Source organism: Rhinatrema bivittatum, chromosome 5 (assembly GCF_901001135.1).
Source record: "Rhinatrema bivittatum chromosome 5, aRhiBiv1.1, whole genome shotgun sequence".
Taxonomy (NCBI): domain Eukaryota; kingdom Metazoa; phylum Chordata; class Amphibia; order Gymnophiona; family Rhinatrematidae; genus Rhinatrema; species Rhinatrema bivittatum.
In genome coordinates this window covers 309,109,433-309,123,762 of record NC_042619.1, presented here as the reverse complement: position 1 = coordinate 309,123,762, position 14,330 = coordinate 309,109,433, and the positions used below count along the sequence as shown (strand labels likewise).

General features: G+C 49.2%; 1 protein-coding gene across 6 annotated transcripts in view; it reads left to right on the top strand.

Annotated features, from left to right (window-relative positions):
* KANSL3 (KAT8 regulatory NSL complex subunit 3) overlaps nt 1–14,330 on the top strand; it is a 331,289-nt gene that overhangs the window by 64,946 nt on the left and 252,013 nt on the right. For all 6 annotated transcript variants that reach the window (XM_029604292.1, XM_029604291.1, XM_029604289.1 and 3 more), the window contains exons 7-9: nt 543–659; nt 1,455–1,556; nt 8,570–8,641. In XM_029604292.1, coding sequence (XP_029460152.1) covers nt 543–659; nt 1,455–1,556; nt 8,570–8,641 — 291 coding nt within the window. The remainder of the gene's footprint in view (nt 1–542; nt 660–1,454; nt 1,557–8,569; nt 8,642–14,330) is intronic.

The following is a 14,330-nucleotide window of genomic DNA, read 5'->3' as shown; positions in this document are numbered from 1 at the left end:
CAGTCTTCTAGTGTTGTGCTATCCTGCCAGGGCTTGTGTACTAAGTATTTTTCCCATAGACACAAAATAGGAGAAAAACCTAAGTACATAGATCCCCTAGTGTTTTCAGAGCACTTCCCTTTTTCAGTTCGGTGAGAATTGACACGTCTTTATGGTTATTTAAAGAGGAATACCACATCAAGCAGGACTCCAATCTCCAGGATTCCATCTGTGTTCAGTCTGGTTAGATGGAAATGTCCTTAGGTGTTATCAGATACACTTATTATTGGGTAGTAGGAAATAATTGCATGTACAGTATCTCATGTGTAAGGACAATATTCAAACAGAATAAAATAGGTAATGGCACCCTCTGGAAAAAGTTGGGCCACACATGGAACTTCATGGTTCTTAATAGTTCCAGTACTTGCTAGAGAATTAGAAATTACCAAATATGCCGGTGTGAGTTGGTAGCTGGGGTTTTTCTAGGACTGAATGGCTGGCCTGATATGACTCTTGGACCTCAGAAGCAGACCTGACTTACACATATCCTGTTTGTTTTGCAGAATAAGCTTCCCGGTTCACCTTTGATTCTCATTGCACCATCAGGACCTTCTAACTCTGTTTTTCCCACATCCCGACGGCACCGATTCTGGCAGTCGCAGCTCTCCTGCTTGGGAAAGGTTCGTGTACCATACAGTATGCATATATAGAATGCTGAAGAAAACACGGCTCTTTATCTCTAAACTGCCCACATGCAGCAGCCAGGGCAGGAGTGTTTGATCCTGTCATGGGACTTGTATGACTTTTGGATGGTATTAGTTTCCTATGGGCTGTGGCATTTCCTGCAGGTCTGAATGCGGTAGATCATGGTCTCTTGTGTTTAGATCATCACCTCTCTGTCCAAAGGGAAGAATTGTACATAAGCTCTGAATTCATTGCTGGAGGATATGGTTAAGCCAATTAGCATAACTGGGTTTAAAAAAAGGTTTGGACAAGTTCCTGGAGAAGTACATAAACTGTTGTTAAACAAGTAGACTTAAGGAATAGCCACTACTTATCACTTTCTTATAGAAGCATGAGATTTATTTACTGTTTGGGATCTTGCCAAGTACTTGTGACCTGAATTGGCCACTGTTGGAAACAGGATATTGGGCTTGACCCAGTGCGACAAATTCTTATGTTCTTATGTACACTTCTGGGAATTATATTACTTAGTTTGGAGTAGACTTTTGGGGGAGGGATGAACTTGGTATGAAATCAACTGGGATGGTTGATACTGTGCTTAGTATTGATTGGAATGAAGAATCTGAGACCGTCTCTGTAGGTAGAAGGATGAGAACAATAGATCATATTATGTATCTGTGTAGAATAGAGTGTGGTTATTTGCATGGTATGTTGATGAGAGAAAATAACATGTCCCTCATCTTTTTAAATGATGGTGCTGGGTTTCCTTTCATAGCCTGTCTTTTCCACAGGTTATGCCTGTTGCCACCCACCTGCAGAATAATGGAAATGGGATCAGTGTGATGCAGTATCTGGAACACATGATCAGCACTTTGAGGAGCAAAATTCTTGAGGTACAGTAGGGAACGTTGGCAAAATTAGATGTTTACATCAGCCTGATATTAGGCCTCCGGTGATCCCTGTATTATTCTTGTAAATCCTTTGTGAGTCTTGGCTTAAATTTTCTGTTCAGTACCAGTTCTGGAATTTCATGAGTCAGAGTGTGTAGATAAGGACTCACTGTCTCTGAGAGGAGAATCATAATAATGTTTCCTATTAAAGCAGTGGACTGAGAGCCAGGGAAGTCAGGGTTCAAATCCCTCTTCTCCCACTGTTGCTTTTGTCACCTCGGGCAAGTCTCTTCACTCTTCAGTGCCTCAGGTACAAACTTGAGGTGTGATTATAGTACCACATCCTTGCATTATTCCTCTAACTTATGCATCCACTTTTATGCATCCATTGTTTTATGTACCACTGTTTTAACTACCTTCTGTAATCCGTCCACTATGTAATCATTGCAAACAACTGTTACATGCTTTGTACTCTCCAGCCGGAAAAGTATGCTATAAATAAATGATGATGGTTTATTAACACTTTCCTGGCATGTAGCCAGATGGACTCAGGACCAATGGGTTATATGCTCCCCTGCTAGCAGATGGAGACTGAGTCAAGTTTCAAAGCTGACTTCAGCTTAGTTACACCCCTGCGGTGACCTCAGCTCTTCAGTATCTCTCTGTCTACTAGCAGATGTGGATGTGCTTTCCCTATCGGGATTGCTGTACCGATTAGCAGAAGAAATTCTACTTTTAAATTGGAGAAAGATTGCTCCACGCTCTCCTGCAGTGATACCTAAAGGTCCCTCCCCCACTTGAGAATTCCTGAGGTGATATCCGAGATCCCTCAGAAGTGTGCCTTGGTGCGATAGCCGGTTCCCAGCATAGACTTTGCTGCTGAAGCAGCTGAAAGGCAGCGGTTGCAGGAAGCTTAGTGCGGGGGTGACGGCCAAAACCCTCAACCCCTGCAGCTCGAGAGAGTCTCTGTACTCAGCCGGTAAGCACTGAGCCCTGGTAAGATTAAAAAAAAAAAAAGAGAGAGAACAGGATTTCCTGATCCAGAGACGTTGGAGGGTTTTCAGTAAGACTTCCTCTGGTTTCCTTGCTCGGCGCACCGTACCAAAGACGTTCCCGATCCATTGGTGTAAAGGGAAGTGGGCATCCGAGCGGGTTGAGTGGCCCCACTTCAGGCTTAGTCGGCACACTGCATGGTAGGCTGCATCAGCGCTATCTTGTGTGCGGTTTTGTGCATCTTGCATTGCCCTCTATACAGCGTCAGTATGCGTGGTGCATGCTGGCTCTGCACAAGTGCGCATACACGTTTGTGCTCAAGATCACATACAGTTGTACAAGCACAACTACTTAGGCGCAGAATTCTTGAGTGCACAAGCTGGGCATGTGCCTCGCCATGGTTCGCTTAGGTGCCCAAAATCTGTGCACACAAAAGTCTTCAAGTGCAAGCCGACTGAATTCGCTGCTGCCGTCTGTAATGGCGCCAGCAGCAAAGAAACATAAGAGCCGTTCTCTCTGTGCTGCTTGTCATATTAGGGCTACTCAGTCTGACCTGGATTCTTACTTATGTCAGCGCTGTGAGGAGGCCCAGGGAGAGTTGGCCTCCCTAGACTTTACCAAGCCAGGTTCCTCCCATTCTGTGGATGGGTCAGTCACAACCTTAACTGGTAGTACCCTGGATCTGAATAATCCCAGGGCTGGATCCTCTGTGGGAGAAGAAAATTCAGCGGCACCTACTCCAGCTGTTCCTGGGCTAAGCATGGACCCGGTGGCCTTCTCTTGTGTTTTTTTCAAGGCCTTCATGCCTTCGTACAAGCGCAGTCTGCTTCACTTGCTCCTGTCTGGATGGAACCCCAGCCGGTAAGGCCTTCTCTCCCAGCCTTATTGCTAGACCTTGAGACATGCCTCGCCTCACCAAGGGTATTCCGGGCAGGGACCTGGACAGTACAGACGAAGAAGGGGATCCAGATTTCCTTGGAAGCTGGCAAAATCCATCCAGATTTTGATTTCATTTTTATTTTGTTTTATTTCATTCTTAGTCTGAAGATTTTTATAATTTTATGATTGTTTTTCTTTTTTAACTTTGTCTATTCTTGTTAATATTATGATTATGTATGTTTCTTATGTTCATCGCTCAGGCCTCTTTTGTTTTGAGTGATTCACAAATCTAATAAATGTAAATGGGTTTAGAACCATATCAGACCATGCTATGTTTTTTTCCAACGAGACAAATTGCCGGCCCTGGACTCCCAGAATATGAAGACGCTGGGAGTCCCAGAGCGGACTCCGTGACTGAACCTAAGAAGAATCCCATTCTGGTATCTCTCGGAAAGCCTCTCGCTTTTTTTCGGTATTGGAAGCCATCCAGGAGTTGATTGACCTGGAATGGGATGCCCCTGAAGCAAATTTTAAAGGAGGTCAAGAATTAGAAGCTCTGTACCCACTGGATCCGGTGGCGAGAGAATGCCTGCGCTTCCCTAAAGTGGATGCGTTGATGTGCGCTGTTTCGAAGCGAACAACTATCCCAGTGGAATGAGGAGCAACCTTAAAGGATGCACATGATAGGCGGATGGAGTCCATACTTAAGCAAACCTTTGACGCGATAGCAGTGACCTTACAGATTGCTTCCTGTTGTGCTCTTGTGGCTTGCTCATGCCTGCTTCTCTTTAAAGGCATATTCTAGGGAAGCTATGGAGCCTGCCACTGCCTTTTAGCCAACGCGGCCTCTGATCGAGTCCATACATCGGCCAGAGGAGGGGCCTCAGTGATAGCAGCCAGAAGACAGCTGTGGCTGCAAAATTGGTCAGCAGACACGACCTCTAAGGCAAACCTCACAAAGATTCTCTTTAAGGGAGCAATCCTCTTTGGAAGCGAGTTGGAAAAGCTGGTCAGTAAGTGGGGTGAATCTCCAGTGCCCCGGCTACCGGAAGATAGGAGAAAGCAGTTACAATGCCCCTCACCCATGAGGGATTGATCCAGGGGCACCCAACGCTTTCAGAGTTACAGAAACTCGACATTTCAGAGGTCTCTGTCGGGGAGGTCTCAGTCCTTTTGGAGCCGACAGCCCGAGAGAAATGTAGGTTCGGGTTCAGGTTTGGCCCGAGCTCTCCAATGAAGTTTTGCCGACCCATCCACAGAACGAGGAGATAGGGGGTTGATTATCCCTCTTCTACCAGTGGTGGGTTGAGATCACGTAGGACAAATGGGTACTGGATGTCATACGAGAAGGATATGCACTGGAGTTTCGCAGCACTCCTCGGGGCATGTTCATGATGTCTCCTTGCCACTCCCAGTACAAGAAGTAGGCAGTGGAGTCTACCTTGATAAGGCTCCTCATACTGAGGGCTATAATTCCAGTACCTGCGCCTCAGGAAAATACAGGGCGTTATTCCATCTATTTCATTGTACCCAAGAAGGAGTTTCCCTTTGCCCCATCCTGGACTTCAAGAGTATCAACCGCCACCTACGGGTAATTCATTTCCACATGGAAACTGTGCTCCGTGATAATGGCCGTACAACCGTGAGAGTTCTTAACCTCCCTGGACTTCTCCGAGGCCAACCTTCATATTCTAATCTGCCAAGAATATAAGCATTTCCTATGCTTTGTGGTACTGGGCCGCCATTATCTGTTCCAAGTTCTGCCCTTCGGCCTGGCCACTGCCCCAGAATGTTTTCCAAGATTATGGTGGCTGTAGCAGTGGCACTGAGGAAAGAGGGAATCCTGGTGCCACCCGTACTGGGATGACTGGTTAATCTGGGACAAGTTGTTGGAAGAGAGTCTCTGGGTGACCAGCAGGATGATGTCCCTGCTTCAGGAGCTTGGTTGGGTTGTGATTATGGACAAAAGCAGCCTCAAGCTCTCCCAGTCCTTGGAATATCTGGGAATCCAGTTCATCACCAAGCAGGGCAAGGTCTTCCTCCCGACCTCGCAGATAAGGAAGGTGACTTCCCAAGTGCGTCGGTGGATGAACATGATGTGTTCCAGTGTGTAGAGCTATCTTCAGGTACTCAGTTTGATGGCATCAAACCTGGAGGTAGTACCGTGGGCAAGGGCACACATCGACCACTACAATCCTCCCTGTTGTCATGTTGGAGCCCGCTGTCTCAAGACTATTCGATTCGCCTTCATCTACTGACGGAAGTATGCTCTTGACTCCAGTGGTGGCTGCAGGAAGCTCACCTGGATAAGGGTGTAAGCCTGTCCCACTGACTGGTCCTCAAGGCAGACGCGAGCCTCTGGGGTGGGGAGCTCACTGTCAGGAATTGATGGCCTAGGGATGTTGGACCAAGGAAGAAGCGCTCTGGAAGAAAAACTGCCTGGAAGGCTGGGTGGTCAGAATGGTTTGTCTACAGTCAGCCACATACTCCAGGGTCAGGTGGTCTGCGTGGTGCCGGACAATGCAACAACAGTAGCCTACATCAACCTCTTGGGGGGGGGGGGGGAACAAGAGCCAGCAAGTGTAGCTGGAAATAGATCTCCTTATGGAATGGGCGGAGTTACATCTACAGATGATCTCAGCCTCCCATATTGGAGGAAAAGACAACATCGGAACAGACATTCTAAGCAGGCAGTGTCTGGATCCAGAAGAATGGGTGTTGTTGGCCAAAGCTTTTCAGCTGGTAGTAGATTGCTGAGGTCCCCCATCAATTGACCTGCTGGCTGCATCTCATAATGCAAAGGTTCCCCTATTTTTCAGTCGCAGAAGAGATCAGTGGTCCCTGGGGATCGATACCCTAGTTCAGACCTGGCCAGAAGAGGACTTCCTATACGCCTTTCCTCCGTGGCCCCTGCTGGGCAGAGTCATTTGCAGGAATGAGCGCAACAGGGAATTAGTCCTACTAGTAGCTCCTTTTGGCCGAGGCATCTGTGGTATGCAGATATGTGGAGACTCCTGGTGGAGACCCCCCCCCTCTGCCTCCCATTGCACAGGGACCTGCTCCAGCAAGGTCCGGTTCTTCACAAGGATCCAACTCGATTCTTTCTTACGGTTTGGCCCTTGAAAGGGCTCGCCTGATGAAGCATGGATATTTGGTGGCAGTAATTACCACTTGCTCCGCGTGCGGAAGTGTTCTACATCCTTACCGAAAATGCGGGTCTAGAGAATATTTGAGGCCTGGTGCAAGGAACGCAGTGTTGTCCCTCGGACTGTCAAAATCCCTCTGGTTCTAGAATTTTTATAGGATGGCTTGAATAAAGGGTTGTCTCTTAACTCCTTGAAGGTCCAGGTAGCGGTGCTCTCCTGTTTCAGGGGCAAGGAGAAAGGAACCCACCCGTTGGCACATCTGGACATGACCCATTTTCTGAAAGAGATATAACACCTCCGGCCACTCCTTCGGGGGCTGGTTCCCTTGTGGAATCTTAATCTAGTTTTTGGTAGGTCCTTCCTTTCAGCTGTTGCGCAGTCTTTCCTTACGCTTATTAACTCTGAAATCGATGTTCCTGGTGGTGATATGCTTGGCTTGTTGCATCTCTGAACTACAGGTATTGGGTTGGGAACCGTTCCTCCGGATCACTCCAGGAGTGTTAAAACTTCGTACCGTTCTATCCTTCTTGCCCAAGGTAGTCTCAGAGTTTCATTGGAATCAGTTCATTTTGTTGCCATCCCTACATAGGCACAAGGACATGGAAGAATACCGCCTTCTCCACCATTTAAATATCAGTAGGCTTCTTGTGCGGTATCTGGAAGTTTCAGAACCGGTGCGCAAGATGGGACTGCTTGTTTGTTCTTCACGGTGGAAGGAAATAGGGCGAACCAGCCTCGTGGGCTACCATAGTTCACTAGATCATGGAGATGGTCACAAGAGCCTGTGTAGAGGCAGGAAAGCCATTACCCTTTTAGGTTAAAGCTCATTCCACTAGGGCTCAGGCAGTATCCTGGGCAGAAACTAGACTGCTGTCTCCTGTCAACATCTACCGAGCAGCGACGTGGTCCTCCTTACATAACTTTTTCCAGGTTCTATCACCTGGACATTCTGGCCCGAGAGGACGCAGCCTTTGCAAGGGTGGTGCTAACCGGACCTCAGGCAGCCTCCTGCCTTGATCGGGCGTAGCTTTTGTACATCCCATTGGTCCTGAGTCCATCTGGCTACATGCTAGGAAATGGAGAAATGACTTACCTTATAATTTCATTTTCCTTAGTGTAGACAGATGGATTCAGCATCCCACCCACAGCTGCCCAAGAACGGTGCCAAGGAATCAGCCGTGAAATGAATATCAATTTCAAGAGGTTACGCGTAAGCCATCGCCCAATCCCTAGATCAGGGCATCTGTAATCTTGCTGGGATTCAGTGTTTGGTTGAGTACAGTTATCTGTTTTTAATCAAGTTTTTGAATAGTATGTCCACAATGGCTTTTGATGAGAATACTGAAGGACTCAGGTCACTGCAGGGGTGTATCTAAGGTGACGTCAGCTTTGAAACCTGACTCAGTCTCAATCTGCTAGCAGGGGAGCATATAAACCCATTGGTCGTGAGTCCATCTGTCTACACTAAGGAAAACAAAATTATCAGGTAAGTAATTTCTCCATTTTTTTCCTATTCTGTTACTATGGGGGAAAACCTAGTAAATCAGGCCCTTAGATTGTAAGTCATCTGGGGCTGGGAAATACAAATCAAGTACAGTAAGTCAATTTGAGCTCAGGTTTGGAAAGGCAAATAATTAAATTCAATCCAGTCCAGTCTTTTCCTGGCACCCCAGACTGGCCTAGTATAAAAAGTAGCATATCTTGTAATTTGGAAGTGAGCTAATGTATTTTCTCTTGAGCACAGGAGATTGTTGGAAAGGAAGGATGGTGATGGAGAAAATGATCTATTTTATGACCTTGAAATCTCTTATGTTGAGTGTGTGGCTGTATGATGCTTAGGAGCTGAAGAGGTTGATTATGATGTGAGTACAGAGAAACAAAACCTGAATGCATCTTCAGAGCATTGTTTGATATACATCACATGCTGGCTGTTGCGATTCCAGCTGTGAGTCATGGGCTTTCTGCTCATCGGTATTCTTTTCTTACTTGCTTTACCAGATTCACAGCCACTTTCCACACAAGCCCATCATCCTAATAGGCTGGAATACAGGAGCTTTGGTGGCTGGTCTTGTAAGTGATTCTGAGATGTCATTATTTTGGGATGCTGGGTGGGGCTTCAATGGATAATGAGAACCAACAGAAGATCAAGAAGCTGAATGATAGACACAGTGTGGCTGCAAAGCTTTAATAATTATCAAAGAAGAGCAAACATATGTAATTCTTCTTACGCACACACGCACGCACACACTGATTTCATTGATATCTGCAAAAACGCTTTGAAAATTGCACTCTAAAAAGGCCAGTTATGTCATAGCACTTTAAATTTGTTAGAGATTAACCACAGCACTGGTCATTCAACCAAAACATAGCCAGGCATTTTTTGGCAATTTGAATATTTTCTTCTTCCTTTTTGACCATGTGGAGCAGTCCAGATGAGTGGGGTAATACTCACTGACCAGCAGATGGAGATCAAGATCACCAGGTTCACTATCATCTCTTATAGGTATCCGTGCTGATCTCAGCCTGCCAGTATTCTCTGTCTCCAGCAGGTGGTAGGCAAACTTCTTTTGCTGTGTACTAAAGCTTGATTAGATATAGAGAAATCTGTTAAGGTGCTACTCCTGGTGTGAAAGTCTATTACTTCCTCTCTTGTTTGAGCTTAGTCTTGGGTCTAGCTAATCCAAATTTAGGAAGCTCCTAAAGTGAAAGATGCATTCCTCTTACTTCTGCTCCATCAGTCCTGAACCTATGGGCACATCCTCTCATCCAGTGCAAATGGAGGCAGTGTTCTAAAAACCTTTTCCTGAACATACCCAGATCAGTCCAGACGAGTGGGTTTTATTCATCCCTACCAGCTGATGGAGGTAGAGAACAAAACTTTGGGTACTGTCACATATACGAGAGTGCCACCTGCAGTCCCTCAGTATTTCTCTACCTCCAGCAGATGGTAGAGGTGCTAACCCTGCAGTCCTGACTGACTGGATATTTTGTGGAAATTTGCTCCCCAAGGTGCCAGGTTCCTGAAAAAGGGCCATCCCTCCGGTTGAGCTGGGCGAACAGGGGGTTGGATACCCCTGTCCAGTTTTCAGTCTGCAACCCCGGGATCCCTGACAGCCAGTGGTCTTTTTTTCCCTCGGTGGGACCCGAAGCCCCTCTGCTGGCCCAAGAGTTCAGGGAAGTACCCTTAGGTTTTACTTTAGGGAATTTCTTGTGTTTGTGTGTGGGCCTTTAAGACAAAAAATAAAAAAGTGCCTGCTTTGCTAGCAGCGGTGGCTCGAGTGTAGTGCTGAGCTGCCTGTCAGGCAGCCGGCCCGGCGGGATCGTCGGGAGCGGGCCTTGTGGTGTTGAGGTGGTTCGGGGGAGCCGACAGTGGAGGGTGGCCCCGGTCAGGGAAAAGTGCCTCCGTTCCCTGTACGTACCTGGATCAGTCCAGACAGTGGGTTATGTCCCCGTCTTTGCTGCCCAGCTGGTTGGGTCGTGCGGTTTTCAGCCACGCCAGCGATCTTTTCTGTGTGCCGGTGGGAATTGCTGGAGGCAGTGCGCCCTCTTTAGTTTTAGGCAGCTGCTGCCTGGTGCGCCTCTCCCCCTCGTGGCCCCGGCTACATTGCCATGTGGTTGGCAAGAAATTTGCTTGATTTGGCCTTTGTTTTTTATTTTATTTTTGGAGTTTTGGGGGTTTTTTTGGGAGCTTATGGCAGACAAGTTCGGGGAGGCCTGCCGGGCCTGTGGGGGTCGATCGGCCTCCCTTAATGACCTCCTCTGCACAGAGTTTGCAGAGGGGGGGAGGGGTGTTGGCAAAGAAGTCGAAGCCGCGGAGACAATCGCGGACTGTGGCAGTGGCGCTTGGGGCACAGGAGGGAGTGGCTATGGCCGCGGAAGCGGAGCCAGATAGGGGTGTTTCTCCACGGGGCTCCAGGGGGTCCCCGCTGCTTCTTTCCCCCATGTTCAGATGAGAGAGGAGGACCCAGAGGATTCGGGTCCTAGGAGCCCCAAGCAACCTTCGGGAGCCCCCGGGGGGGGGGGGGGGGTGTGTCTCCCGATTTTGTGCTTTTACTGCACGAGGCCTTCATGGCTAGGCAGGCAGGTAAGCTCGGTGAGAAGGAAAGCCCGGTGGACCCGGCTAAATGGATGAAGGTTTCCTCTCAAGGATCCGCGGGGTCGCCCGGCGCGCTTGGAGTTGGATTTGGATGAGTCTCAGGAGGATGAAGACATTTCCTCGGGGGCTGATCAAGATGAGGACCCGGCAGGGGGTCCCTCTCAGGACCCAGGAGACTCTAGGATGGATCAGGGGGTCTCGGATGGTCCAGAGGCTGAGGGCGATGATCTGCGAGTGATCCATCTCTTTTTAAGAGAGAGGAGCTTCGCCCACTTATTCCCCAGGTGTTAATCGAATTGGGGATCAAGCTCACTCTGGGGGACTCGGATGCCGAAGGGGTTAATACGGTGCTGGATGGCCTAAGGAGGCATCCCAGCGCCTTCCCAATTCCGAAGAAAATCCAGAAGCTGATTAACCGGGAGTGGGACACCCTGGACTCGGGTCAGCGAGTAGGCAGGGCCATGTCCAAGCTTTATCCGCTGCTGCAGGAACATTTAGATGTTCTCAAGGTTCCGAAGGTGGATGCGGTGGTTTCGGAGCTCACCAAGAAGACCACCATCCTGGTTGCTGGAACTTCCACTCTGAAGGATGTTCTGGATCGGAAGTTTGAGGTGCACTTCAAGCGAGCCTTTGAAATTCTGGGTCGAGGCCTGTGAGCGGCGGTCTATGCAAGTCTGAAGCAGCGGGCCTGTTTGTGTTGGATCCAGAAGCCGCAGGAGCAGACGACCTCTGGGACTCTTTCCCCAATCCAGGCGGCTCACCTGGAAGTGGAGGTTGCCTATGGAGCTGATGCCTTATATGACCTGGTGAGGACCACGGCATGTGGTATGGTGTAGGTGGTGGCAGCCAGATGTCACTTGTGGCTGCGGAATTGGTCGGTGGATCTTTCGTCAAAATCACAGCTCTGTAATCTGCCTTTTCAGGGGAAACTTGTTTGGTGAGGATCTCGACCGTCTTATGAAGTGTTTGGGAGAGACGAAGGGCAATAGGCTGCCGGAGGATCGAAAGTCGGTCCGGAAGCTTTTCTCCTCTTGGCCTTGTTTTTGGGAGTCGAGGCTGTTTCGTCTGATGAGGCCCTCAGGGTCCTCGGCCCCAAGACAGTCCTCGCATAGACAGCAGTCCTTTCGGGGGGCTGGAAGTACATCTAGAAGCGGCTCCACCCAGGGAGCGGGTGGCAATAAGTCCTCCCAATGCAGGTCCACTCCTCATCCCTGGTGATCGGGGGCAGGCTGGCCCAGTTTTACGGGGAGTGGACCAAGATAACATCCGACCAGTGGGTGTTGAACGTGGTGAGCGAAGGTTACGCCTCAGAATTTTCTTGTCCTCTGCGGTGTTGCGTTGTCTTTCCCGAAGCAAGCGGGCAGCTGTCCAGGAAACACTTCAGCGGGTGTTAAGTCTGGAAGCTGTGGTGCTGGTACTGGTCTCTGAACAGGGACAAGGCAGATATTCCATCTATTTCTTGGTGCCAAAAAAGGAGGGCTCTTTTCGGCTCATCCTAGACCTGAATAAGGTCAACCATAGTTTGAAGGTACTGTGTTTTTGGATGGAGACGTTATGCCCTAGTATGCTGTGGCTGACCGGTGTCCTCTTGTATGTCTTCCCTCCGTGGCCTCTCATAGCGAGGATTCTCAGGCGGATAGAAGGTCACCCGGGGTCAGTAGTACGTGTGGCTCCAGAGTGACCTCGTCATCCTTGGTTCGTGGATCTGCTATGTCTGGCAGTGGACGGACCGCTACGCCTGACCCACTTGCTGGACCTGCTTCGTCAGGGTCCCATATTTTCGGATCGGGAGGATTGCTTCTGTCTCACGGCCAGGCTTTTGAGAGGAGCCGATTGTGTGTGAGAGGGTATTCCGAACCGGTGATTGCTACCTTTCTGCAAGCATGGCGACCTTCTACCTCTTTGGCCTATTCCAGAATCTGGAAAGTGTTTGAGACCTGTTGTGGACAGCAGTGATTGGACCCTCTTAAGGTTCTGTCTCCCATATTTTGTCCTTTTTGCAGGTGGGCTTATCCAAACGGTTGGACTATAGTTCTCTTCGAGTCTAGATTTCAGCTTTAGATTGTCTCAGAGGGGAGAGTACTGGGGAAGGTTTTGGCTTCCTATCCGAATGTGGTGCGTTTTCTGCAGGGAGTCAAGCATCTCCGTCCGCCTCTGCTTATCATTTGTCTGGAATGGAAACTCAATCTAGTGTTACGTGCCCTTTACGAGGAACAGTTCGAGCATCTGGGTTGGACGTCTTTGAAGGTCCTTACCCTGAAGACTATCTTTTTGGTAGCTATTTGTTCGGCTAGGAGGATTTCGGAATTGCAGGTGCTTTCTTGCTGTGATCCTTTTCTCCAGATTTCGTTTGATAAGGTGTCTTCGTGGATGGTGCCTTCGTTTCTTCCTAAGGTGGTGTCTGTTTTTCATGTGAACCAAACAGTGGAGTTGCCTGGGTTTCCGGATTGGGCTCGGGATCCCTCGATGGGAAGAGAGTTCCATCTTTTGGAAGTGAGACGAGTGCTGTTGCAATACTGGAAGGTCACTAACTCTTTCCGTCTCTCTGATCATTTGTTCGTCCTTTTTGGGGGAACAAAAAAGGGAGAGAAGGCGTCTAAATCCTCTTTGTCTTGCTGGTTGAAAGAGACTATCTCTGCTGTTTATGTGTCCAAGGGAAGACCAGTTCCAGTGGGGATTAGGGCCCACTCGACTTGAGCTCAGGCGGTGTCTTCGGCTGAGTTTAGGCTGGTGTCTCTCCAGGAGATACGTAGGGCCATGGTGTGGTCCTCATTACACACTTTCACCAAACATTACCGTTTAGATGTGCGGGCCCCGGAGACGGCTCCCTTTGGGGAGAGTGTTCTTCAAGCTGGTCTTTTGGGTTCCTGCCCGGTGTAGGAGGGCTTTGGTTACTTAGCAAGCTCTGGGGGTCAGAGGAGCCGGTGGCCATTTTGGCTGAACATGCTGAGGTGAAGACTGCCATTTCAGAGCCCCAAGACTCCCCCCCCCCCCCCCCCCACACTTCTTCCGGTGGGAAAGGACCCTGCTAGTGGCAGGGGCAGGGGATGGGGAGGGGTTCGGGAAGGCACTGATCAGGACTCTTCTTCCTCGGATCCAGAGACATTTTCCCCAGATTTTGTGCTTGTCCTCCATAAGGCTTATTTAGCCAGAAATGTAGCCCTAACTCCAGAGTCAGAGACCCTTCCCGAGGAAGTCCCGGACGGCCAAAAAGGCTAGAGGGCTGGTGGAGGCAGGAAGGGATCCTGTGCAGATTGGGACTCGGTCAGGCCCCAGAGGGGGAGGATTTGTCAGAAGATATGGATGATCCTGATCAGCTGCAGGAGGGTCCTTTGGAGCCGGACAAGGACCATGTTGGTGCCCTGGAGGATCTGTTGCAGAATCCAGACCAGAATCTAATGGATATATTGGGGAATCCAATGCAGGATCCGGATGCGCAAGATCTGGACGCGGTTCTGGTCGCTGAAGGTGATGACCCGCAGAGGGTCCGTCTGTTCCGCAGCAAAGAATTGGCTGTGCTGATTCCCTAGGTGCTGGAGGAGTTGGGGATTAAAGTCGCCCAGGAGACACAGGGATAAGTAAGGGGTGAACTCGCTCCTGGAGGGATTGCGAGGGCCCCCCTACCACTTTTCCGTTGCCGAAGCAGGTGAAGAATTTGGTGAG